Genomic DNA, 24625 nt, shown 5'->3' with positions numbered 1-24625 from the left:
CAGATACAAATGTGTGTCTTAGTTTTTTTGTTTTTTAAATCTGTGTTCTTAAATTCCTTAAAGCTTTTTAAACTTTAAACTCCCTGTCATCCAGAGTACTTGAGAATGCCAACTTAATCAGATACTGGATAGTGGAAGTATCACTGTGTAGCCTGAGGATCAAAAAACTACTTATCCGGTCCTTGGCTCATTACCTGGGCGACAGAATAATTTGTGCACCTAACCCCCGCAACACGCCATTTACCTTCATAACAAACCTGAGCATGCACCCCTGAGCCTAAAATACAAGTCAGAAAAGAAAACTCTTTGGCTCTAAGGAATCTAGACAGTTGGTACCTTTTAAACTATGCTTCAGTACCTTGAAATGGAGGATGACTGGGGAAGGAAAGGCAGTTTTGTTGATTTTCGCTTTTAGAAACTGCTTCATTTTTAAGTCCTTCTCATACTTTTGATTACCTTCCAGCAACTCACATTCCTTTGAAAATTCAAAGTAGTGTACTACTATTCTTGTGTGGAATTTCTTTTCACTGAGGATTATACTGGTTTAGTTTCACTGAATTATGAAGTATATGGAAATTATGTTTTTTAGAAACTGTCAGAATATCTGTTTTAGCGAGGAGGCAGAACTCCCAAGAAGGGAGTTATCTCGTTCTCCTGGAGAGCAAACAGAAAATCATTCGTCATAATTGTATATGTGTGTATAACATTATTTCTTCTCCCCCACACCCCGAACCCGTTCTTCTAAACCACAGCTGATTTAGGTAAAAATGAGTAAGGGTGAAGTTTCTGGGACTATAGAAGAGAGCTAAAGTAACTAAATTCCATTAGCTTCAAGAGTTTATAACTAATAAAATAACAAATAAGATATTAAACATTCTAACAGGAAGAATATGTAGAAACTTAGAGCACTTTATTTTAGAGGGTACTTAGAATCATTCCACAGTGGAAGCAAAGCCCTACTAGATTTTATGCCTTTGTAGCTTAGCTGTGCTAGATCTGACCATTATAGTTATCAATAAATTGTTGATTGAAGCATGGTTTACATTCTCAGTATTCTGTATTTCTGTCCTTGGGTTACCCTTTAGATAGCAATGGCACTTTTCTGATGAACTCCTTGCACTTGGATTCATTTTTCTAAAGTGTAGGGAGCCATTGGTATAACTAACAGTGTGGTTAACTGCCTGTTTGAAAGCAGTGGATAGAATTGAAATCTGATTTACCTAGCATTCATCCATAAAAGAGGCCTGTTTATGGAATGGGATGTTAAAGGAGGCCTTATATTTATCTTATATCATATTATATTATGTTTATGAACAGCATCTTTCACATAGTAATCTCCTAATAATGTCTGGGAAAAGTTCATGCAGCCCTTCTCTCATTGTATACATAGGAAGTTCTCCATTCTTTTCGGCCTCCGATCAGAACACTTAGATATCCGACTTATTGAAGGTGTTAATTTCTGCTTATACTCTGATTCGGGATATGAGTTTGGAAATGGACATCTCTCAGTATTCATGGGGAATGAGCTTTGATCTTCATCTCAGTACAGCATTGTACTCATAAATCTAGCAATTGTCATATACTTAATCCACCCCTGCAAAAGACTGATCCTGTGACATGAGAGTGAGAGAGGAAAGTCACCCAGAGCCAATGGCAGAAGTTTTCAGGAACAGAGATACAAGAAACTTGGTGTGATCCAGTCCATATGATAGAGAGCATAATAAACAAAATAAGACAAAATTGAAACAATGAGCTTTTACACACTGATGGTAAAACCAGCAGTTGGAAAAACATTGTTTTAAGTCAGAGCAGAGGTCAGCAAACTTTTTCTGTAAATAGCCAGATAGTAAATATTTTAGGCCTTGCAGGCCATAGCATCTCTGTTGCAACTACTCAGCTCTGCCGTGGTAGAGTGAAAACAGCCATAAACAATATGTAAATGAATGAGAGTGGCTGTCTTTCAACAAAACTTTATGTACAAAAACAGGCAACAGGCTGGATTTGGCCTGTAGGTCCTAGTGTGCAGACCGGTAGACTAGAGTAACAGAACCATTTGAAGGGCTTGTTAAAATAATTGTTCCTCCATCCCATTTCTGATTCATTAGGTTTGGAATAACCTGATGAATAGGCAGAATCCTCCCTTTTTGTTTTAATGGTAATAGCCACCACTTAAGCACTTGCTGTGTTCCAAGCACTGTTCCGGGTTCTCTATACACATTAACTCATTTAAAAATGAATTTCAGAGCCAGGTGTGGTGGCTCATGCCTGTAATCTCAGCACTTTGGGAAGCCAAGGCGGGTGGATTACAAGGTCAGGAGTTCAAGACCAGCCTGATCAATGTGGTGAAACCCCATCTCTACTAAAAATACAAAAATTAGCCGAGCGTGGTGGCGCGTGCCTATAATCCCAGCTAATCAGGAGGCTGAGGCAGGAGGATCACTTGAACCCGGGAGGCAGAGGTTGCAGTGAGCCAAGATCACATGCCCCTGCACTGCAGCCTGAATGACAGATTGAGACTCTGTCTCCAAAAAAAAAAAAAAAGAATTTCAGGATGGTTGGGGGAAGTACAGAATCTCAAGAGTTGGGAATGATCAAACAAATCTGTTATATATTGATACAGCCCAATGCATGTCTTCTAATTCCGTCTTCCTTCTCCTGCTGTCTTCCTGCCCCCGAAGGAGAAGGCAAAAAAAACACTTTTCTTTCAGCTGAGTCGGGGACTTTCTTGGGCAACAGTGACTACTGGTGACATCAGCATGAGTAGCTCTTCATGCTGGGGTCTGTGAGGAGGGCTGCACTGGCTGTGAGGCCCGACTGACCTGATTCTAATTGCAGACATTGAGCTGATGTTATTCTTGGCGCAGGACAGAGCGATTACTCAGTAGTTTCTGTTAAAGTGATCCTTTGTTAAACTTCTGCTCCCAACCCACTCCCTGCTTCCTTCCCTCCCACTCTCTTCTCTGCCTCATCCACAGTGAAAAAGAGCCCCAAAAGCAGAAAAATTAAGGACATTTTGATGGCCAACACAGAATTGCCGAAGTTTCCTTTAACAATAATGGGAGAAAGGAGAGATTTTAAATACATCTTCTTCACTGGTTCCGGCCTCTTTCCAAACCCTTTCAATTTTTAGTAGACTTGATTTTCAACATTAGTAAATAACTCAAGGTGGGAGAAAACTGTGCTAAATTTCTCTCATCCTTCTGCCCCATCTGTTCTTTACTTCTCCCTTCCCACCATGCCCAAGTTTACCAAACTAATCTGGATTCAATAATCCTAGCAGAAACTAATGTTCCTATAACAGGCGGGACTGGGAGCAGCTCAGTGTTCACATCAAGAGGTCTTTCAGTTTGCTGGTAACATCTTGAGTGCAGTGTGTAACAAGCTTTTTGCTAATGCTATGTGTGTATATGCACAATCCCACAGGTGTGGAAAGGATTCCCATATAAACCGAACCATGTCTTGTTATTTTGCTCCTAAAAGTTCATTGCATGTGTCTAAAAAAATTCTGCCTCCTCCTGCAGGAATGAATTCTGTTTCGCCAAGCCTTCAGCTGCTGTGTGTTTGTGTTGTGGAGGAGGGGAGGGGAAAGAAAGAGAAATTCAGCAGGCATCCTGTCTTTTTCCAAGCAGCTGGCAATAACATGCTAGCTCCTCAGCGTGGCACAAAGAGCAGGCGAACAGTCTAGCCATGCAGGAGGTGTCTTGATACATCTTTATAATGGTGTATCAGAGAGGAAGGTTGGACGGGGGGCATGAGAGGGGAGGAGTGTATGTGTGTGTGTGTATGTGTGTTTAAGTTCCAGAGTGTGTGTGTGTGTGTGTGTGTGTGTGTGTGTGTTTAAGTTCTGGAGCATATTGACTCTGGAACTTAATGTCATAACCTGTTGCTTCTTTGTATTTTTTTTTGTTTGGTTGGTTCTTTTGTTCTATTTAATTTTTCCACTTGACTTTTATCAGGAACTCATACTTAGTGTCTAGCTTTTAATTATTACTGATTTTCCTAGGACCACTTGATTTAGTAGATTTTGCCAAGCCAAACTCTTTTATTCTTATTTAATGAAAATACATAGAAAATACATGAAATAATACTGCATTCAGTTGTTTTGGAAATAGGCCACTCTAGACAGGCTTTGGAGTCAGATAACCCACAGCTTCAGTCTTGGCCCTGTCTAGTCCATGACTTAAGACAGGTTATTCAAACTTTTAGAACCTCATTCTCCTTATCTCTAATTTGAAGATGATGGTATATACTTGTGTATTATCATGATTGTAGTTCTCAGGATGTGATATTGATATTACCATATGTCAAACACCAAAGTGGCCATTTTTTTGTATTATCTCAGTGGATCTTTACAACTGCCCTCTTATTAGCCTCATTTCACAGATGAAAAAGCATAGTATCAGTTATGTAACTTTCTCAGTGTCACATAAGTAATAAATGGTAGAACTGGGATTTGAACCCAGGTCTGTCAGCCTGCAGCATCCAAGCTCATGGCTATTATGCTATATGCTGCCTCCTGCTGCTAATAAGGCATTCAATAAACAGCAACTGTAAGTACTATTACATAAATTTTAACTTGCAATTTATACATTCAACAAGTACTTTTTTTTTTTTTTTTTTTTTGTGATGGAGCCTCACTCTGTTGCCCAGGCTGGAGTACAGTGGCGCAATCCCGGCTCACTGCAACCTCTGCCTCCCGGGTTCAAGCGATTCTCCTGCCTCAGCCTCCTGAGTAGCTGGGACTACAGGCGCACACCACCACGCCAGGCTAATTTTTGTATTTTTAGTAGAGATGGGGTTTTCACCGTAGTGGTGAGGCCGGTCTTGAACTCCTGACCTTGTGATCCACCCACCTTGGCCTCCCAACGTGCTGGGATTACAGGTGTGAGCCACCATACCCGGCCAACAAGTACTTATTGACTCCTATGAAACTATGTTTGAAAAATTATCAGTTGTCTTCACCAGTCTCCTACTATTCATAAGCACCATCTCAAAAGAAAAGTTTTCCTGCACTTAGGCCTAGATGTCATCCCAATTACCTCAATTCTTAATGAAAGAAATATCTTAATAAGGTGTTCTTGGGCGTAACCAACTTGGAAATGCCCATCCTTTACCTTCCCTTGTACTTTTATTAAGTAATAGGATTAGCACCTAACAACACATGCAGTATCCTGACGTTTGTTCTAGAGGTTTGGATAGTAGGAGCACTTGTATGGGTTATTAATTCCTGTGTTATTAATAATACAGGAATGATTTTTCTAATTATTATTTTGTCCTTTCAACTCTGTTACTGGTAATACTATTTTAATTTTATTTCTATGATAGGTGTTTTTCAGAAGACTCCCAGGAAACATGACAGGTGTCTACAAATGTGACTACCACAGATGACATGTTTGCTTAATTCATATTATGCTTGTTTTTTCTTTTTTTTTTTTTTTTTTTTTGAGACGGAGTCTCACTGTGTCGCCCAGCTGGAGTGCAGTGGCGCGATCTCGGCTCACTGCAAGCTGCGCCTCCTAGGTTCACGCCATTCTCCTGCCTCAGCCTCCTGAGTAGCTGGGACTACAGGTGCCCGCCACTACGCCCAGCTAGTTTTTTGTATTTTTAGTAGAGACGGGGTTTCACTGTGTTAGCCAGGATGGTCTCGATCTCCTGACCTTGTGATCTACCCACCTCAGCCTCCCAAAGTGCTGGGATTACAGGCGTGAGCCACCACGCCCGGCCTATGCTTGCTTTTTCAATATCATAAAAGTCTGATCTTAGTGTATTATTACAATACAGACTTTCATTCATTGTGTTATTACTGATAGTAACATAAGTCCCCTGGTTATCATCATGTTGCTTTCTAAGCTGCTGCTAGGGGAATATTCTTCTGGAATCTTAGAGGAAAATGAACACACAGTAAATGCTTCCTGTGCACCAGATGTAGTCTTATCTCCATCCCACTGATGAGGAAATCCATGTTCAAAGAGTTTGGGTAACTTAGCCAAGATCACACAGCTGCCTAATTGTGGAGATAATATTTATACCATGTCAGAGGACCTCCAAAGCCCCTTTCCACTCTACCGTCCTCCCCCATGACAGAATTGACTCTTCGTTTTCTTTTTAGTTGACATACTTATCAGTCAGATAAGGCATTCCAGCATTATTGCTGCTGCACTGCTGTATACTCTCGTATACACAAATCTTTAAAAAAAAAAAAAAAGGGTCAGTGTAACCAATTAAGATTCAGAACTCAGCTTGGTTGCTGCAGCTATCTGGTGACCAGTTTTATTCTCTTCCCTCACTCCGTGGCCTGTGGTTTGTTTCTGTTTGTAGGTATATGAGGGACTCCCAGCAGTAACTTTGTGTGAGATGATGAAAGACTTCAATCCATCCATCTGAGATGGTGGCAGCCAGGGGAAAAATACTTAATGAATATATGACAGTAAGGTCTGTGGAAGATATGCACAGTAAACCAACCATGTGAGATCCTGGGCCAAACAAAACAAATTATACATTGGAAGACAGAGACAAGTTAGATGTTTATAACCTCCAAGTTGTAAAGGAAACTTAAGAGATTGCCTTTGACCAATTATTTCATTTTAGTAATCAGGACACATAAGATACAGGCACATTAGGAGAACAGGGGCCCTGATATACAAATAATTTCTTATAAGTACTAACAAATAAAAGATAAAACACACAATTGAAAATGAAGCAGAACTATCTTTAGCCAGTGGAGCTTTGTATCTGGGGTCATGGCTGATCCTTTGATATTATCTGTATACATACTCACACTTTCACTTTAACAATAAGTAACAAACATTTGCTTACAGACAATAATTTTTTTTCAGCCTTTCCTTCTCAAGAAAGAGAAAGATCTTGGAGCAAAGTGAATGAAATTTGTCTTTATATACATCTGGCGGAAACTGGATACATTGCTATGTTTGCTTTAGAAAAGAGATATGATTTAAATAAATTTGCTTTAGATATGTTTGCTTTAAAAGGGAATCAGCATAACATAAACAAGAAAGGCAGCATAGTATAGTGAGGTTCTTAAATCATACTCCATGGGTTTGAATCCCAGCTTACTACTCAGTACCTCTGCAATTATGAACAAGTTTCCTTCATTTTTTGTGCCTTGGTTTCTTCTTCTGTAAATGATGATGATGAGGAGACACAGGTCATATGATTGGGAGGGATAAATGAGATAACATAAAGCACTTAAAGCAATGCCTGACCCATGATAAAAGGTCAATAAAAGGCCCGGTGTAGTGGCTCACGCCTGTAATCCCAGCACTTTGGGAGGCTGAGATGGACGAATCACCTGAGGTCAGGAGTTCGAGACCAGCCTGACCAACATGGAGAAACCCTGTCTCTACTAAAAATACAAAAAATTAGCTGGGCATGGTTGCACATGCCTGTAATCCCAGCTACTCAGGAGGCTGAGGCAGGAGAATCACTTGAACCCAGGAGGCGGAGGTTGCAGTGAGACAAGATCACGGCCATTGCACTCCAGGCTGGGCAACAAGGGTGAAACTCCACCTCAGAAAAAAAAAAAAAAAGAGTCAAAAGATAGTTGTTCTTATAATTGTGTATCACCTTTTTTTTCATTTAGGTAGAAAACATATAAATGTACCCTCTTAATAATTTTTATGTATACAGCACAGTATTGTTAACTATATGCATACTGTACCACAGATCCCCAGAACTTTTTTTTTTTTTTTGAGATGGAGTCTCGCTCTGTCGCCCTGGCTGGAGTGCAGTGGCGCGATCTCGGCTCACTGCAACTTCTGCCTCACAGGTTCACGCCATTCTCCTGCCTCAGGCTCCTGAGTAGCCAGGACTACAGGCGCCTTCCATCACACCTGGTTAATTTTTTTTGTTTTTGTATTTTTAGTAGAGACGGGGTTTCACTGTGTTAGCCAGGATGGTCTCGATCTCCTGACCTCATGATCCGCCCGTCTTGGCCTTCCAAAGTGCTGTGATTATAGGCGTGAGCCACCACGCCCGGCCCTCCAGAACTTTTTTATATTGCATGACTGAAGCCGTACTCATTGAACAACTCCCTGTTTTCCTCTTTCCCATCCAGCCTCTGACAATCACCATTCTACTTTCTGTGAGTTTCATTACCTCATGTTAAGTGGAATGATTTTGTGATTAGATTATTTTACTTAGCATAATGTCTTCAAGATTCATCCACGTTGTAGCATATGACAGGATTCCCTTCTTTCTCTTCTTTTTTAAGGCTGAATAACATTTCATTGTGTGTGTATACACATATACATACCATGTTTTCTCTTTTTTTACTTTTTTATTTTTAGTTTTTGTGGGTACTACATACCACATTTTCTTTTTCCATTCATTCATTGATGGACAGTTAGGTTCCTTTTACATCTTGGCTATTGTGAATAATACATCAATGAACACGGATGTACATATATCTTTTATATATTATTTTTAACCGTAAATATACGTAGCATTATGATTTCAACTTGGGGGTTTTAGTTAAACCTCCCATGCCAGAAACAGAAATTGATTAAAATGATATTAAAGAAAGTATCTTAGGAGAAGCCCAAGGCTCATTAAGTATTAATTAGCACATTTTTAAAACTAATAGTTACTTGAACAATTAAATATGGTATGCAAATTTGTTCATAATTACTAGATAGAGCTATGAGAAGAAAGAATAAAAAGAATGATTAATACCATGATTAAATGGCTATTCTTTATTTCTTTCTTTTTTTTTTTTTTGAGACGTAGTTTTACTCTGTCGCCCAGGCTGGAGTGCAGTGGCTCGATCTGGGCTCACTGCAAGCTCTGCCTCCCAGGTTGACACCATTCTCCTGCCTCAGCCTCCTGAGTAGCTGAGACTATAGGCATGCGCCACCACACCCAGCTGATTTTTTGTATTATTTAGTAGAGGCAGGGTTTCACCGTGTTAGCCAGGATGGTCTCTATCTCCTGACCTCATGATCCTCCCACCTCAGCCTCCCAAAGTGCTGGGATTACAGGTGTGAGCCACCGTGCCTGGCCTAAATGGTTATTCTTTAGAATAATATCTGGGTAGATTCACATGTTTGTCCAAAGGCATAAATATCTTACAAACATAAAAAGGACAAGAAACAGCATTAGCATCAATTGTGAGCTAACTTTTCATCGGGTGCAAGTAATTCTCACAGTAATCAAAGGAATGATAAGTAAATTAATGCCTTTCAAACATGCTGATGAAATATAAACTGGTACAACCTTTCCTGAGAGCAATTTGGGAATATATGTTAAAAAGTTTTGAAACAGAAGAATAAAGAGATTTCTGATTTAGCTATTCTACTTTAAGGAAATTATTTTAAGGAAACGATCCAGCATATGTGAAAAGGTATAGATAACATGATGTTTATCACAACACTATTCTTAAAAAGCAAAATAAATTGGTAACAACCTGAATATGTGTGTGTATATATGCGTGTGTGTGTGCACACATACATATGTGTTTCAAAATGGAGCTATAAGATTTTGGGGGTGCTTTTCTATTTGAGACAAAAAGAAAAAAATAAAAAGATACTGGGGTATTGGGGGCCTATTTTTTTTTTTTTTTTTTTTTTTTTTTTTGAGACGGAGTCTCACTCTGTCACCCAGGCTGGAGGGCAGTGGCACGATCTTGGCTCACTGAAAGCTCCACCTCCCGGGTTCACACCATTCTCCTGCCTCAGCCTCCTGAGTAACCGGGACTACAGGTGCCCGCAACAACGCCCAGCTAATTTTTTATATTTTTAATAGAGATGGGATTTCACTGTGTTAGCCAGGATGGTCTAGATCTCCTGACCTCGTGATCTGCCTGCCTCAGCCTCCCAAAGTGCTGGGATTACAGGCGTAAGCCACCGCACCTGGACTATTTTTTTTTTTTTAACTCAAAAATCTACTGTGGGCCAGGCGTGGTGGCTCACCCTGTAATCCCAGCACTTTGGGAGGCCGAGGCGGACAGATCACGAGGTCAGGAGTTCAAGACCATCCTGGCCAACACAGTGAAACCCCATCTCTACTAAAAAAAAAATACAAAAATTAGCTGGGTGTGGCGGCGCATGCCTGTAATCCTAGCTACTTGGGAGGCTGAGGCAGGAGAATTGCTTGAACCGGGGAGTCAGAGGTTGCAGTGAGCCGAGATCACACCATTGCACTCCAGCCTGGCAACAGAGTGAGACTCCATCTAAAAAAAAGAAAAGAAAAGTCTATTGTGAACGTATTTACATATTTCCATAGCTTCAAATATAGATGTACCTCAGTGTGTCAATTTATAGCATTGATGATTGGTTAAGTATAATAAACCATAGTAGAAAAAATGCCATTAAAAACAGCAGTCTAGGTCTACCTTTATAGATAGGGAAAAATGCTCAGAATAGATATTTGAATGAAATAAAAACAGGCTCCAAATCAGATGTCATATGATTCCGTGTTTTGTCAGCACACAGAAATACATACATACACATAGAAAATAAGTTTGTATATACATAGAAAAACATCTAAATGTTAACAGGTTATCTCTGAGAGCAGAATTAGAAATCATTTTTAATGAACATTTATTAAAGAAATTTGTTTCAAAAAGAAAAACATCAGTCTGCCAACCTTTTTATGTATGTGTGTGTGATCAAACAGTGCTGGGCATTGAAGGAGATACGAAAGAAATGTAAAGCAAAGCAGAGTCTATGGTCATCTGAGTCTGAATTTGCATCAGAACGTCAGCCAGTGTCTGACTGGTTTTGCGGCTAGATGAAGGTGTGGCTGCTAATGAGGGAAGGTCACCCATGTGATGTCTTAGGGCAAGTTGGTTTCACTGGCTTTTGTGGTCATGAACTGCAGCCCTAGTCTTAGCCAGCTATGTCATAGCTACACTATGCTGGTCAGGTCACACACTAGTCCAAGCTCAGTTTTGAGTATATTTGAATATCTAGTTGTAATTACCTTCATTGCTTCTTAAATGTTGGCAAGTACAGCTAATTTAGGGACTCTCTGAAGAATCACACTGATCTCAATTGGTTAGTGAAAAATAGTTTCAAAATTTTTCTGTCCAGGTGAGCATCTGTCTTTGTATCCTTTAGAGTAGGTCATTTGAGGTAGTAAGAACCTCCTTTCCTACTCACTGAAGGAGGGGGAGCTTCGTAATTGGTTTTAGAAATGAGAGGATATGTCGGAAGGCTTCCGACATCTTTGACAGCTCCGGGTCCTGTCTCGGGTATTTGTGTGCTTGGTCTCTCTGTATGAAGAGGAGCAACTTCTGGATTTCTGCCACATTCCTATTGGAGTCATAGTACTGCCCAGTGCTTTATAGCAGCACCAGAAAAATTGTACTGTTTCTCTTGCTCAGCCCCCAGTGTTGTCCCAGCTGACAAACATTGTGAATGGAAGACAGCCAAGAACTCCATACAGTGTGAGACAAAGGCCTTTTGGAAGCTTACTTTTGCCAAAATAGAAACAGTTACTCTCACTCTCACCTTGGCCCCAAGGTTTTTACAGCATCACAGGGTTACATAAAAGTCTGGATGTGTTCTTTGCTCTGAACAGTCTTGGCCTGATTGTAGGAAAGTGAGTGATTAGTAACTTACTTGCTCAAGAAAATGTACCCTCTCAATAATTTAGCTTCCAGAGAGAAACAGACAAGAAATGTCTTTGCATATGTCATGGGAATTTTATCCAAATTGGGACACAATCTAATGTGGGAAGAATACTGCATAGAAGTGTTTGCTCATCTTAAATTAGAGTAAAAGGGTCACAAATAGACATTAACCTACTCAAATAGAGAGTAGCATTTACCTACTTTATCCCCCTTCATTCTCAAAAAATGAATTTACAGAATTATTTCACTACGAAGAGGCATCCAGCTCTGCTCCATCACCAAGAAGCCTGAGTGAAGGCTAAAAGGAGTGTTTTTCTGGAAGGAATTAAAAAAAGAAAAAAAGTCTCCCAGAATTTAATCTCTAAACAGTATTATCTTTCTAGTAAGAGAGCCCAGATCTTGCTTCCCTGGAACCTTCCAAGTTGCAGTCTGTGTTCTGTCTATCAGAAATTTTTCCTTCCCACCCATGAGCACCCTTCTGTTGTGGGAGAAGGAGGGCCTTTCCAGTCTTTTGCCTGGGGCCAAGCCAACCCTCAAACTGTGGTTTTTCTCTGAGTCTTCTTGCTGTAGTATGGCTGTTTCCCACACCCAGCAAAGAAGCAAGAGTCATGTATATGCTGAGTGTATGTTGACTAGGTCTTGAGTGGAGGCCAGTGCTTACACAGCTCTCTCATTCCCAGGACATTGACTAATGATGGTGCAGCTCCTATGCCTGTGTTGTTAATATTGTATATCGAAACCTCATGTTTCTTACAAATTATTAGAGAGAACTTCATCTAATTCTTCTGTCCTGTTATGAATGAATATCAGGACAGAACAATTCACATGATGGAGTAGTTCAGTTGGTGGGGCTGTAGGATCGGGGCCAGTACAGGGCTCTCAGGGTGCCTGGAGAGGCTGATTTCTGCCACTAGTTTACACACAACCATTTATATGTCCGCTTTTAACATTGCCTGAATGTGTTCCTGGATTTCTTCTTATCAGGTTTGATTGCTTTAATCCCATCCCACTTAGCCTTGGCTTTGGTGAAACACCTGGGGACTTGTCTACATTACCAACTCTTTGGAGTTTCACATAGTATGCAATTACAATCATTCCATTATCCATTCAGTGTATTACAGTATAATCACCAAACCACAAGTCACAACCTAGAGGCCTTTTACTGTATTTGGAAAGAGCGTCTGCCTTCTGAGATGCAGTACATGTTTGTTGTATTGAGGCTTAGGCAAGCTTGAATCTGTGGTAGATTGAGAATTATTTCTAGTATCAGTTAAGATTCTGTTTGGCTGCTTGTAACAGAACCCTCTCTCCCACCAATAGTTTAATTAAGTTAGAAGGGTTTTTTTCCCACATAGTTAGAAATCTAGAGATGGGCTCTTGCAGACTTCATGGTGCCATCAGAAACCCATGCTCCTTCTGTCTTTATTCTCTGCAATCCTTAGCAAGTAACTTTCACCCTATACTTGTCCACCTCTTGCTAGATATCCATGCTCTAGGTGGGAAGAAGGACAGGGAACATGAAAGGGCACAAGGTGTGCACCAGCCAAGTCTGCCCGTTTAAAGAGCTTTCCCAAAAACTGCACCCAGAAACTTGTTTCCATCTCATTGTCCAGAACATGTATCATGTGTTATCCTACAGAAATATATTTTCTTTAGCTGGGCAAACATGACCCAAACAAAATCAGAGTAGTAATATTAAGAAGAAAGGGAGAAGCGATTTTATCTAGGCAAGTGGCAGTCCTCTAGGCAGTAAGTTCTCCTAAATTATTTTATTTTATTGTTTGAAGTAAAAACTAATCTTATATAAAACATCAGTATCTAAGGTCCTACCACAAATTTTACATTTAGGAAGGTGTGAAGTTATTTTTGTTTGAGATCTGCAGAAGGGCTAACATTTTATGGCTGATTATGAGTTGGACACAAATAACACACTAGGCACTGTTTAAAGTCCAGAAAATGGTCCTCTTGCAAGATTACATCTGGATTTAAATACACATTTGCCTATTTTGTTGTGTAGAAATTTAGTTTTTGCTAAAAAAGGATGAATAGTTGGGATTGGGGTTTTTATTTTTAATTTTTAATTTTCCCCATTTATTAAGCACCTTTCTACTAGTCACTGTAGGGGAAACTAAAATTAATCATATATAAATTCAGCCATTTCCAGTGTGAATCACCCAGAAGGGAGAAAAAGTACACACGTAAGTGGCTATAATACACGGTAGAATGTACTGTGATGAGTCATACAAATACATTTTTCTAAGCATTCAGAAGAGGAAAAGATTATTTCTGCCAGAGAGAATTGAGTAAATATGATCTGGGGAGCCTAAACGTATGTTTCCATTTTAAGAATTTGCTTTCACAACTAGTGAGTGTCATAAGTCTAGAAAAATATGTTGAAGAAATGCATAAGCAACTACCATTCACAAAGGATTACTGATAGGTGGACTTCTCTGTCATCCCATCCTTTAGTTTCTCAGTAGAACTGAGGTAGGTAGAGGTTTGGGAAGGAATGGAACATTTGTTGAGTGCCTGCTGTGTGCCTAGGTCTTTGCTTTATTTCAAGAAATCCTTATTGAATGCCTAGGCTAAGGTTACCTACATGATCTTCATTTGACCTCCAAAAATCCAATGAAGTAATTTTTTTTTTAATTAAGCTCCTCATCTTCTAAAGGTGAAGTAATTTTAATTGCTTATGAGAAAGCTGAAGATCTGAGAAGTTAACTTGAAAAGATCACCCACTTTGTAAGTGACAAAGCCTACATTTGAGCTGAGGTACCATGTCTTTTCCATTTACTCTGGGTCTCTCTGCCTTTCACTGATGACGTAATCTGCTTTTGTGGCCAGTGTTGAACAGTTAATTCCTTCTTTAGCCCAATCTAATAGGAATCCTATACCCAGCTGGTTAAAACTTGGGCTTCACTTGAGTATCTTGATTTGTACTCACAGATAATTTATTACCTGCTTAAATGTTATTGGAACTAGACTTCTTTTGTCTTTTAAATAATTAGTTTATTTTTGTAATAAATAACTATATGCACATAGTATGAAATTCAAAAAATACAAATGATATGTAGTAAAAAGTTAGTCTCCCTCCTGCCTTGACCCCTAGCTAACCAGTTCTTCTCCCTGAAGGCTACCAGTTTTTTGTGTATCCTTCCAGAATTGTTCTGTGCAGATACTAGGAGAGAGAGAGAGAGAGCGAGAGAGAACATACATATATAGATATATATGGTGTGTATGTATTCTTTTTAAAAAAACAAAAATAGGAGCTCACTAAACTCACTGTTCTGAACCTGCTGTTTTCACTCATTATTTTATTTGTATTTACATGTTCCAGATTTTGGGGGGAAAATGATGAATTTGAAAATATAGTTGTCACCGTGGCAACATTTATTGAATAGATATTCTTACCAATGGCAGTTCCCTTACAACATTAAATATATAATTTAATAAAGAATATTTTGATTTCCAAGAGCTCTTAACTAACATTCTTTTCCCCTCCTCTACTACTCACCCAGGGAATTTCTTTATGGATGGCTCAATGTAGAACTGTTCTTCAGCCCTCATTCTGATTTTTGGTCTCTTCCCATCTTGAATGAGGCACTTCCCAAACACTCCTTACACCTAACCTCAATTATTACAATGTAGTGGTGAAAATAGAAGCCTGAGGCAGCCCGTTCCTGCGTACCTCTTTACTTCCAACTGAGTTTCTCACACGGACTTTAAGGCCTTCAAATATGGAAACAACAGCTGCAAAGAAAGGGTTTGTTGTAGACCCTGTCCCAGAAGGCTGTCTCCTGCTGGAAGCTTTGGTTCCTTGTCCTGAGGAGGCCTGCTTTAGCAGGATCAGGGCTCCTTGATTCTCTTGGACCATCCGGAAACCTGCCCATGTGTACATGCTCAACAGTGCTGCCCTCCTGGCTTTGCCCATGACCTTGCATCTGTCTTTGTTCCTCTTCTCCCCCCTTTTTTTGAGACAGGGTCTAGCTCTGTCACCGAGGCTGGAGTAGAGTGGTGCAGTATTCACCCTTTGCAACCTTCACCTCCCTGGCTCAAAGGATTCTCCCACCTCAGCCTCTTGAGTCGCTGGGACTACAGGCGGGCGCCGCCACGTCTAGCTAATTTTTGTGTTTTTTGTAAAGACAGGGTTTTGCCATGTTGCCCAGACTGGTTTCGAACTCCTGAGCTCAGGTGATCCACATGTCTCAGCCTCCCAAAGTGCTAGGATTACAGGCGTGAGCCACCACACCTGACTTTGTCCTTGTTCCTCTTCTGTGGATCAGAGATGGAGAAAAATTGTAGCTCTTCAGTTTCTCCCTTAGGTGGTTTACACAGGTTGGGGACATCTCAGTCAGATTGGTCCGACTGGAAATGCTCAGACCCTTTACCTCTGAAATCTCGTTGTTCTTTGTCAAGCATCTCAGTCAAACACATTTACGCCACACAAGACCCCTGGATCCCCCTCTCATATCTGCTTAGCCTAGGACCTTTGACACATTTCCTGAAAATGAGACATTTTATGTCATGCATATAGAAGGGTTGGTTAACATTTTACTAAAGTTACCCAGTTTATCTTTTAAATCTGAAAAAATAAAATTCATAAAGGGCAAAAATAATACTAGCAAACTCTGTCTAGAAAATGAATATTTCCTAAGAGCATCTCATATTATTTCATCATGCCTCGCCATGAGTCCTTTACATGTTGTATGTACAAATGGAAATCAATTGCCAGAAATTTTTTTAATAAAAAATACTATGTATTTTGTCAATGATGTTATTTATCTCTTAATGTTATTTATCATTTAAAGTTTTTACAGTGCATGTTGAAAGCAATATTAATAGTATTGAAAGACCAGTAACAAAATTGAGACACAAAAAGACTATTTCTAATGAGATAAATAAGTTGTGAGAACTTTTTAAGCGTGTACTTAAAGGAAGTATACTTTTACATCCTAATTATGTATGTTGGCATTTGCGATGTTTAGATGGTGATTTTTATGTCTTTATTTATAGGCTTACTCTCTGAGCAAAAATATCCTTTTGTCGATTGTATTCATATAACAGGCATTTGTATGGTAATTTTACTTTGAAAGTGCTTTCAAATGTAAAATCTTATGTTAATCTTTAGGTCAACAAAGTGGTTCTAGGCTAGAATTCTAAACTAGCCCTGAAGATTATAACCAGGCCTGGCTCATGGTTCCTGTTGCAGCCTCATCTTTCTGTATTTGCTCACCATGACTTAGCCACACTGACTCCTCCCCTTGCCTCCTGCCTGCAAACTTTCTAGAGGAGCTCAGAGTTTTGGAGTGGGCAGGAATCAAGTCAAGCTGCAAGACAGTTTTATTCTGTGCTCTATTTCTAGTACTTCATGCTTCGAAAGAGACATTCATTAAAAAAGTGTTGAATTTAACAATGATGGAAGCTACAATGAGAGATCAAATGCTTTTCTAATTCACGCATGTGGACCAACACTTCGTATCCCAGGTGCTCTGATTCCTAGCCCAGTGTACTTTCAACAAGACCATTTCAACAATCTGCTTCAAAATATGCCCCTTCTCTGAATCTAGAGCTGCACTGGCAACATTAGAGAAGTTTTTCCTTTAAAAAAAAAAACAATTACTTTAACAGTTGTCCTTTTCTTTTTGCCCCTTGACAGGATTACAGACTAGTTACATACAGTAAATGGGTTGTGAAGGTGATGTCCATCGATCATTTTTTTTCCTTTTTTTTTTTTGTAGGCTATCTTTGGCAGCCAGACACTACCTAACTCCAATTTATGGACAATGAATAATGGTGCAGGTTGTAGAATTTCCAGTGCCACAGCTAGTGGCCAGAAGCCAACCACTCTGCCACAAAAAGTGGTACCACCTCCAAGTTCTTGCGCCTCCCTGGTCCCCAAACCCCCACCCAACCACAAACAGGTGCTCAGAAGGGCAACATCCCAGAGAGCTTCCAAGTAAGTTTTTTTCTGTTTAATTTCTACTGAGTTTTATCAATTCTAAGCTAATAGTACTCTTTATTTATTACTCTTCAAGACCGTTCGTACTGAGGTACTGGAAACAAGAACACCTGCTGGGAAATAAAGGCTAACCCTAGTTCTCAGCATCAGCTACAAATTAGAATCGCCCGGGGAACTACTGAAACAAGCAGATGGCAGGGCTTTACCCTGTGGGAGGGACAGGCCCTGCAGAATCAGATCTTTTCAATTTCATATAAAATTCAACACCCTGCTTCCCCTTGGTTTGTTCACTTTTAGGCATTTGAAAGGGGAGATATAGGATTGAGATTTCATCTAAGAGGATAATAGAACTTCACTGACATTAGTCAGCAAGCTCTGTGTAACAACGGTGTTTTTAATACCTTTTATAGTCTACCTGTTGACACCAAAAAGACATTTCCTTTCCTGAATCAAATTTTTGTTAAGTCAAAATCCTTCACTGTTACCTCCTGCCACTTTTTAGCCAGTGAACTAGAAATAGACTGGTGAAGAGCGTTGGTTCTAGCAGCCCTTCTTCAGTTTAAACTTGGGGAATTTTTAGAGATGTCTGGAAGAGGCAGGCATTGCCTGCTGTGTTTTTGTGTAGCGGACATTTGTATATTTCTCTTGCTGTCATTGAGGCTCCTCATTCATTTGTCCTTCGGAAGATCAATATTACTTGTGAGAAGAATCCTAAAACATAGAAAAAGTCATTACTGTTTTTTCCTCCTTGGATGGTAAATCAAATTCTGGATTTAGATAGAAAACAATCCCTTGTGGCTGTTTTAATTATATTGCTGCCATTATTCATTTTATCCAACAAATATTTATTCAGTGCCCACCAAGTACCAAGCGCTGTTCTGGGAAGAGCTGGCATTGTAATGACTGCAGAACTCTCTGGAGTAGTAGGAAAGGGCAGTAGGAAGGCTGCAGTTTGTGGTTGAATGCCAGTAGCAAAATAGGAAATGTGTGCCTTCTCACCCTGGAAAGAGTGGAGTCAAATCCTTAGGTCTGCAGCCTCTGTAGCCAGACTGCCTGGATTCACATCCTCAGTCCACACTTTACTAATTTGATACCTTCTGCAAGTTACAAGTTACTTAATCTCCTAGCCTCAGCTTCCTCATGTTTACATTTGTAAAACTAAACCAATAAGAGTATCTACCTCCTAGGTCAGTTGTTAAATGTTAACAGAGTTAATATGTGTGAAGTACATAGAGTAAGGCCCCACCCAGGTAAGAACTCAGTAAGCCTTGGTCACCATCATATGCATTCTAAAACCACACTCTCCTTCACAGATTTGGAAAGCCCATAGTTAACTAGGAAAATTTTTGAGCCAAATGCGAATGTTGAATTTGCCAGCGTGCCCCTTGTGGATTCTCTGATTATTGCCAGTACCCTCAGAGGGCCCTTGGTGGCCTGTGTGGCTAGCTGGTGGAGAGGTGGTCCCAGGCAGCAGGGCTGGACATTTGGAAGACGCTGCTTGCTACTGCCCTGAACTCGCTGCTGGCAGGAGAACTCCGCAGCCTCCTCAGATGGAATTGCAGCTCTTTGGACAGACTTTGCTTTGCAGCATTTTTGTGGTTTCTTCTTTGTGACAGGCAAGAGTGTGGGAAAACCGGAAACAGCTCAGCATCAAAAATGCACAGAAGGGGGGAAAAAGCAGAGATTTCTTCAGAATTTAAGTAATATAATCCAGGTATCAAAAGGCATGCTGTGAGGCGTTGTTCCAGGAAATAGTTTCCAATTTGCCTTTAAAACTCTAGGACAAGTCTCTGAAGCTAAGTTAATACTAATAAAGACTTGAACATTCTCTCACTTACATGTAAAATGTACAGCGTTGTGAGGACCCCAGTGTTTTAAGATATTCTCCTGACTTTTAGGAAAAAGAATAGCATGGCTTTTCATCTGAACAATGAAAAGTTCCCCCTATGAAGTATCCTGATAAAGTTTTTTTCTTTTTAAAAAAAAAAAAACTGGGCCGAGTGCGGTGGCTCACGCCTGTAATCCCAGCACTTTAGGAGGCAGAGGTGGGTGGATCACGAGGTCAGGAGATCGAGACAATCCTGGCCAACATGGTGAAACCCCGTCTCTACTAAAAATACAAAAAAAATTAGCCAGGCATGCTGGCAGGCGCCCAAGTAGTACCAGCTACTCGGGAGGCTGAGGCAGGAGAATGGCGTGAACCTGGGAGGCGGAGCTTGCAGTGAGCTGAGATCACACCACTGCTCTCCAGCCTGGGTGACAGAGCAAGACTCCGTCTCAAATAAATAAATAAATTAATTAATTAATTAATTTAATTAAATTAAATAAAAAAAAACTGGCCGGGTGCAGTGGCTCACGCCTGTAATCCCAGCACTTTGGGAGGCCGAGGCAGAAAGATCACAAGGTCAGGAGATCACGACCATCCTGGCTAACACGCTGAAACTCTGTTTCTACTAAAAATGCAAAAAAAAATTAGCCGGGCGTGGCGGCGGGCGCCTGTAGTCCCAGCTACTCAGGCGGCTGAGGCAGGAGAATAGCGTGAACCCAGGAGGCAGAGCTTGCAGTGAGCCGAGATCGTGCCACTGCACTCCAGCCTGGGCGACAGAGCAAGATTAGAGAGTTCCCATGTACCACTTGCCCAGTGTTTTTTCCGTTGTTAACATCTGACATTGCCATGGTGCATTTGAGGAATGTACCATACTAAGAAACTGTCATTGGCACATTACTATGAACTAAACCCCATACTTTATTTGGATTGATGAAGTAATTTTTTTAATCTAGAGAAGCTTTTCATGGCTCTCGAAATCAGGATCCTGAGTATCAGTTGATATATTCTCACTGTTCTGAAATAATTCTTGTTCCTAGCCAGCCATAGAAAGTTACTCAACATCTCTGTGACTCAGTTTCCTATTTTAAAATGGGAATAGTAATAGTACCTGCCTCATAGGGTTATTAAGATAAATGAATTGATGAATGTAAAGCACAAATACAGTGCCTGGTATGTAATACATGCTAAATCAGTGTTAGGTACTATTATGCATTTCAAGAAATTTTCACATAAATTTTTTACTTTCTTCCTATAAGATGTGTTGCTTCATTTGCTTGGATCTTACTGTGGCCTTTACTCTGGCTCAGTTCAGATTAATCAGGAACCCTCAGTTATGACTGGTGATACTGAGTCACACTCAGGAATGCCATAGTCGCCTCAAGAGACACAACTAATGAGAAGTTGTAATGAGCTTTTGACCATGCCAAGCCCTGTGTTTTTGGGTTGAACTTCAAACTTCTTCTAGCACAGAAGTTGGCATTAGACAAATATAGAAGCAATTTCCAAGAGCATCAAAGTTTCCACATCCTAGAGGGTTGAGTTTTGAGTTTAGAGAAGAATAGAACATTAAAGATGGAATGTCACTTGGATTTTGGTGCAAAGGGAGTTGAGAATCAGAACAGTGGGGTCCTGTTTCTTTATGATAATACTGAAGTTGCTTTCCCTCTAAAGGTTTCATTTTCCCATCTGTAAAACAAAACCCACTGTCCCTACTGAATAATTAACCAAAATGACTTGTTTTCTGTCTATTCCATTGAAAGCTTTTTTATGAGCACATTTGCTCTTTAATTCTGATGCTTTCAAGCCATTTTCCTCAGCCCCTCTTGTCCCAGCAGTTCTTTGTTGTAGTTCTCAAATTCATATACTTATATTTCATTTAGCTAAATCTCATTTGTCAGTTCTGTGAAGGGAATGATTTAAACAAATTTTTTTACCATTTTCTTAGTGCCAATAATCTTTCTTGATTTTCTTCTCCAATGTTTGCAACACTTCATAATTTAGTACCCGCTTCAGATCCTCCTTTCAAAACTATTTGTGGTATTTCTTCCAAGCAGTCAGCTGAACTGAGGACGACAGCCTACAAACAACTACATGCATCTGAACTGTCTCTTCCTTGTAAATGAGCTTTTTTCAGAGCCAGAATCATACTCTCCAGGAAATATGGAGAAAGAAACCTGAGGAGATTGAAGTTTGCCAGGCACAAGGGCAAAACTCAGACTGAATGAATTTGAAAGGGTGGGGCCAAAGCTATTGTAACCTGGGAGACTTCTCTGAAGAAAGAAAACTGTTTAAGAAACACAGACTGAACTGCAGTACTTTTCCTTAAATAGCTGAGATGACCTTCTTTACCCAGGGCTTAGGTGATTCTCATCAGGGTGACCTGAGTGGAAGTTGGTGGTAACGACTGTTCTGTGTCAGCACCCGGGACAGTGGTTTCTGTTAAAGGCTGCCAGGGATTAGCAGGGAGGAAAGCCATCAGGACTGGGTAGCCTGGTAGCACCAAATCCCAATTAATGTTACCTGAACATTTGGTGAGGTCAGCCGTATGATGAAAGATGTTTAAGAGATTAATGTCAGAAGAATATGAAGATAAACATCGGCTTAAAAAATGTTATATCTTTTTAACATATGAGTCATTAAAGTGAGATGATTTCAGGGCAAAGTAATTAGGACTTAATAATTGTCCAAAAGTTCTTGAGGTGAGCATAGAATATACCATATTCTGGGTTAACCATGTTCTGCCAGCCTTTTATTATGTGCAGTTTCAAGAAACATAGTTGAATCTGTAACATATTCATCCTTAATATAGGATTCTCTACATTGTGCATTTCCAAGGTAGGTAATTATAAAATGTTTGTGGTAGAAGATAAAGGAATGGAGGCATAGTTGTGGGGATATGAGTACAACAAGGTACCCAGGTGGTCAGTGGCTGAGCTCAAACTGGAACTCATATCACCCGCTGTGCTCACCTGAGACTCTTCCCCATACATCACTGATTTCAAAGGTCCCTGCCAATCTATTCATCTATATCTGTCTGTACAGCAAATGGCAGATTAATTATCCTAAAATATTGCTTTTGAAGAAAATACAATCTATGCACTTAGGAACTCACTCACTCCCCTCTTTTTCCACACCAGTTTTACCACTTAAATGACCATGAAATACTCAAAATGAAATACTCAAAAGGAGGAAGAATTAATGCCACTCCTATTAGAGGTGCTGGGGGAATTTCTGTTAAATGTAGCACAGGAAGACTGGATTGAAGAACAACATGGAGGGCTTTTGTATAGTGTCTTCTGGGAGAGTGCAGTCTAGGAAATGAAAGGGAAACCTGGAATATCGCAGACAATAATACCCTCTGACTCTGAGGGGCAGGGCCTGAGGGTAGAAAGGACGGGAGTGCCAGTCAGGAGCTCTGCCACTTAGACTCTCTGTCTTCTACTAACCCTCGTCATTTGGACCTCAGTGGTGGCATTAGGAGGTCTTAGGGGTTGCTTTTGGCGTGGACAGTGACATCAGTCAGAGGGATGGGTACTACAACCACATCTAATCAAAATTTGCATGATTGTGTGTGTCTCGGTGGGGAGGAAAGCTACATGAGAGTCATGGAATGACGGGTCTTCCTTTGCTGATTCATATTGGCATAATTTAAATTAAAATCTGACTTCTCATGCCTGCCTCCTGGGATGTTAAAATGGTTGTTGAAATGGTAATATAACTGCTGGATATTTCCCATCCCTCACTTCCCTCCTCCTTCACCTGAGTATGAAAACCCCTTTTTAAAAGATTTTGGCAGGAATTTATGCTAACCTCTGAGAGAATCCATCCACATCAGTTTCTCCATGAATATAAGCCCTTGGCAAATTTAGACCTTCTTTAAGGATGTGCAAATACTGGAAAATCTTGGGGCCTGGGAATAGGTGGTATAGCTTAAAAGAAGGCTTCAATTGGGCGCAGTGGCTCAGGCTGGGCACGGTGGCTCATGCCTGTAATCCCAGCACTTTGGGAGGCCGAGGTGGGCGGGTCATGAGGTCAGGAGTTGGAGACCAGCCTGGCCAACATGGTAAAAGCCCGTCTCTGCTAAAAATACAAAAAATTAGCCAGGCGTGGTGGCAGGTGCCTGTAATCCCAGCTACTCAGGAGGCCAAGGCTGGAGAATCACTTGAACCTGGGAGGCAGAGATTGCAGTGAGCCAAGATCATACCACTGCACTCCACCCTGGGCAACAGAGAGAGACTGTCTCCAAAAAAAACAGAAGGCTTCATGGAGAAGATTCAGAGGCTTCTAACCTCTGGAATGAGTTAAAGCAAAAATAATAACATTTTAGAAAATACCTAATGTGTATTCTTAACAAAATGTAAGAGTAGAGAGCATCTGTGTGGAGAACTAGACAAAACTATCATATAGAAGGAGCAAGGGGCCTGCAGTCAGGGAGGATTGCACAGACATCAGAACTACCTAAGTGAAAAATTGGGCTGAACACAGTGAATAGAAATTGGCCACTGCAGAAAATTGAATTCACAAATTAAAAGACAAATGCCAAAAATTTGAGAAGGAAGTATACAGAGATAAAAATGATGGGAGAAAAGTCAGATTCAACCTAAAATAACAAATTCCAGAAAGAGAATAGAAATAATAGTAGTATAGGCAGATAAGACCCAAAATAAGGACATAAAGGGATTAGTTAATAAGATTAAATCAATAGATACATAACTTTGTGCCCTACAGAGATCTTGTGGAATCGTTTTCTAAACTGGAACGTTTCAATTAAGTCCTCAAAAAGTAGAAATTATACATGCCTCATTCTCAGACCACTTTACAATAAAATGAGATATTAAATATAAAGGCCCAGGTGCGGTGGCTCATGCCTGTAATCCAGCACTTTGGAAAGCTGAGGCAGATGGGGATCACTGGAGGTCAGGAGTTCTAGACCAACTGGGCCAACATGGCAAAACCCCGTCTCTACCAAAATATACAAAAATTAGCCAGGCATGGTGGCATGGCACCTGTGGTCCCAGCTACTCGGGAGGCTGAGGCATGAGAATCGCTCAAGCCTGGGATATGGAGGTTGCAGTGAGCCAATATTGTGCCATTGCACTCCAGCCTGGGCAACAGAGCGAGACTCTTCAAAAAAAAAAAAAAAGGAAGGAAGGGAAGAAGCGAGGGAGGGAGGAAGTCAGGCAAAGATGTACTCAAAGGTAATCTGTCAAAGAAGGAAGGAAAGGAAGGAGGGAGGGAGGGAGTCAAA

The 24625-nt window shown here is 40.4% G+C and overlaps 1 protein-coding gene across 6 annotated transcripts in view; it reads left to right on the top strand.

Moving 5' to 3' along the window:
- TTLL5 (tubulin tyrosine ligase like 5) overlaps positions 1 to 24625 on the top strand; it is a 297166-nt gene that overhangs the window by 210044 nt on the left and 62497 nt on the right. For all 6 annotated transcript variants that reach the window (XM_003260781.3, XM_030803999.1, XM_030803998.1 and 3 more), the window contains one exon: positions 17329 to 17546. In XM_003260781.3, the coding sequence (XP_003260829.2) occupies positions 17329 to 17546 (218 nt within the window). The remainder of the gene's footprint in view (positions 1 to 17328; positions 17547 to 24625) is intronic.

Source organism: Nomascus leucogenys, chromosome 22a (assembly GCF_006542625.1).
Source record: "Nomascus leucogenys isolate Asia chromosome 22a, Asia_NLE_v1, whole genome shotgun sequence".
NCBI classification, from domain to species: Eukaryota; Metazoa; Chordata; class Mammalia; order Primates; family Hylobatidae; genus Nomascus; species Nomascus leucogenys.
The sequence above is the reverse complement of the archived record's forward strand: the minus strand, read 5'-3'. Positions and strand labels throughout refer to the sequence as shown.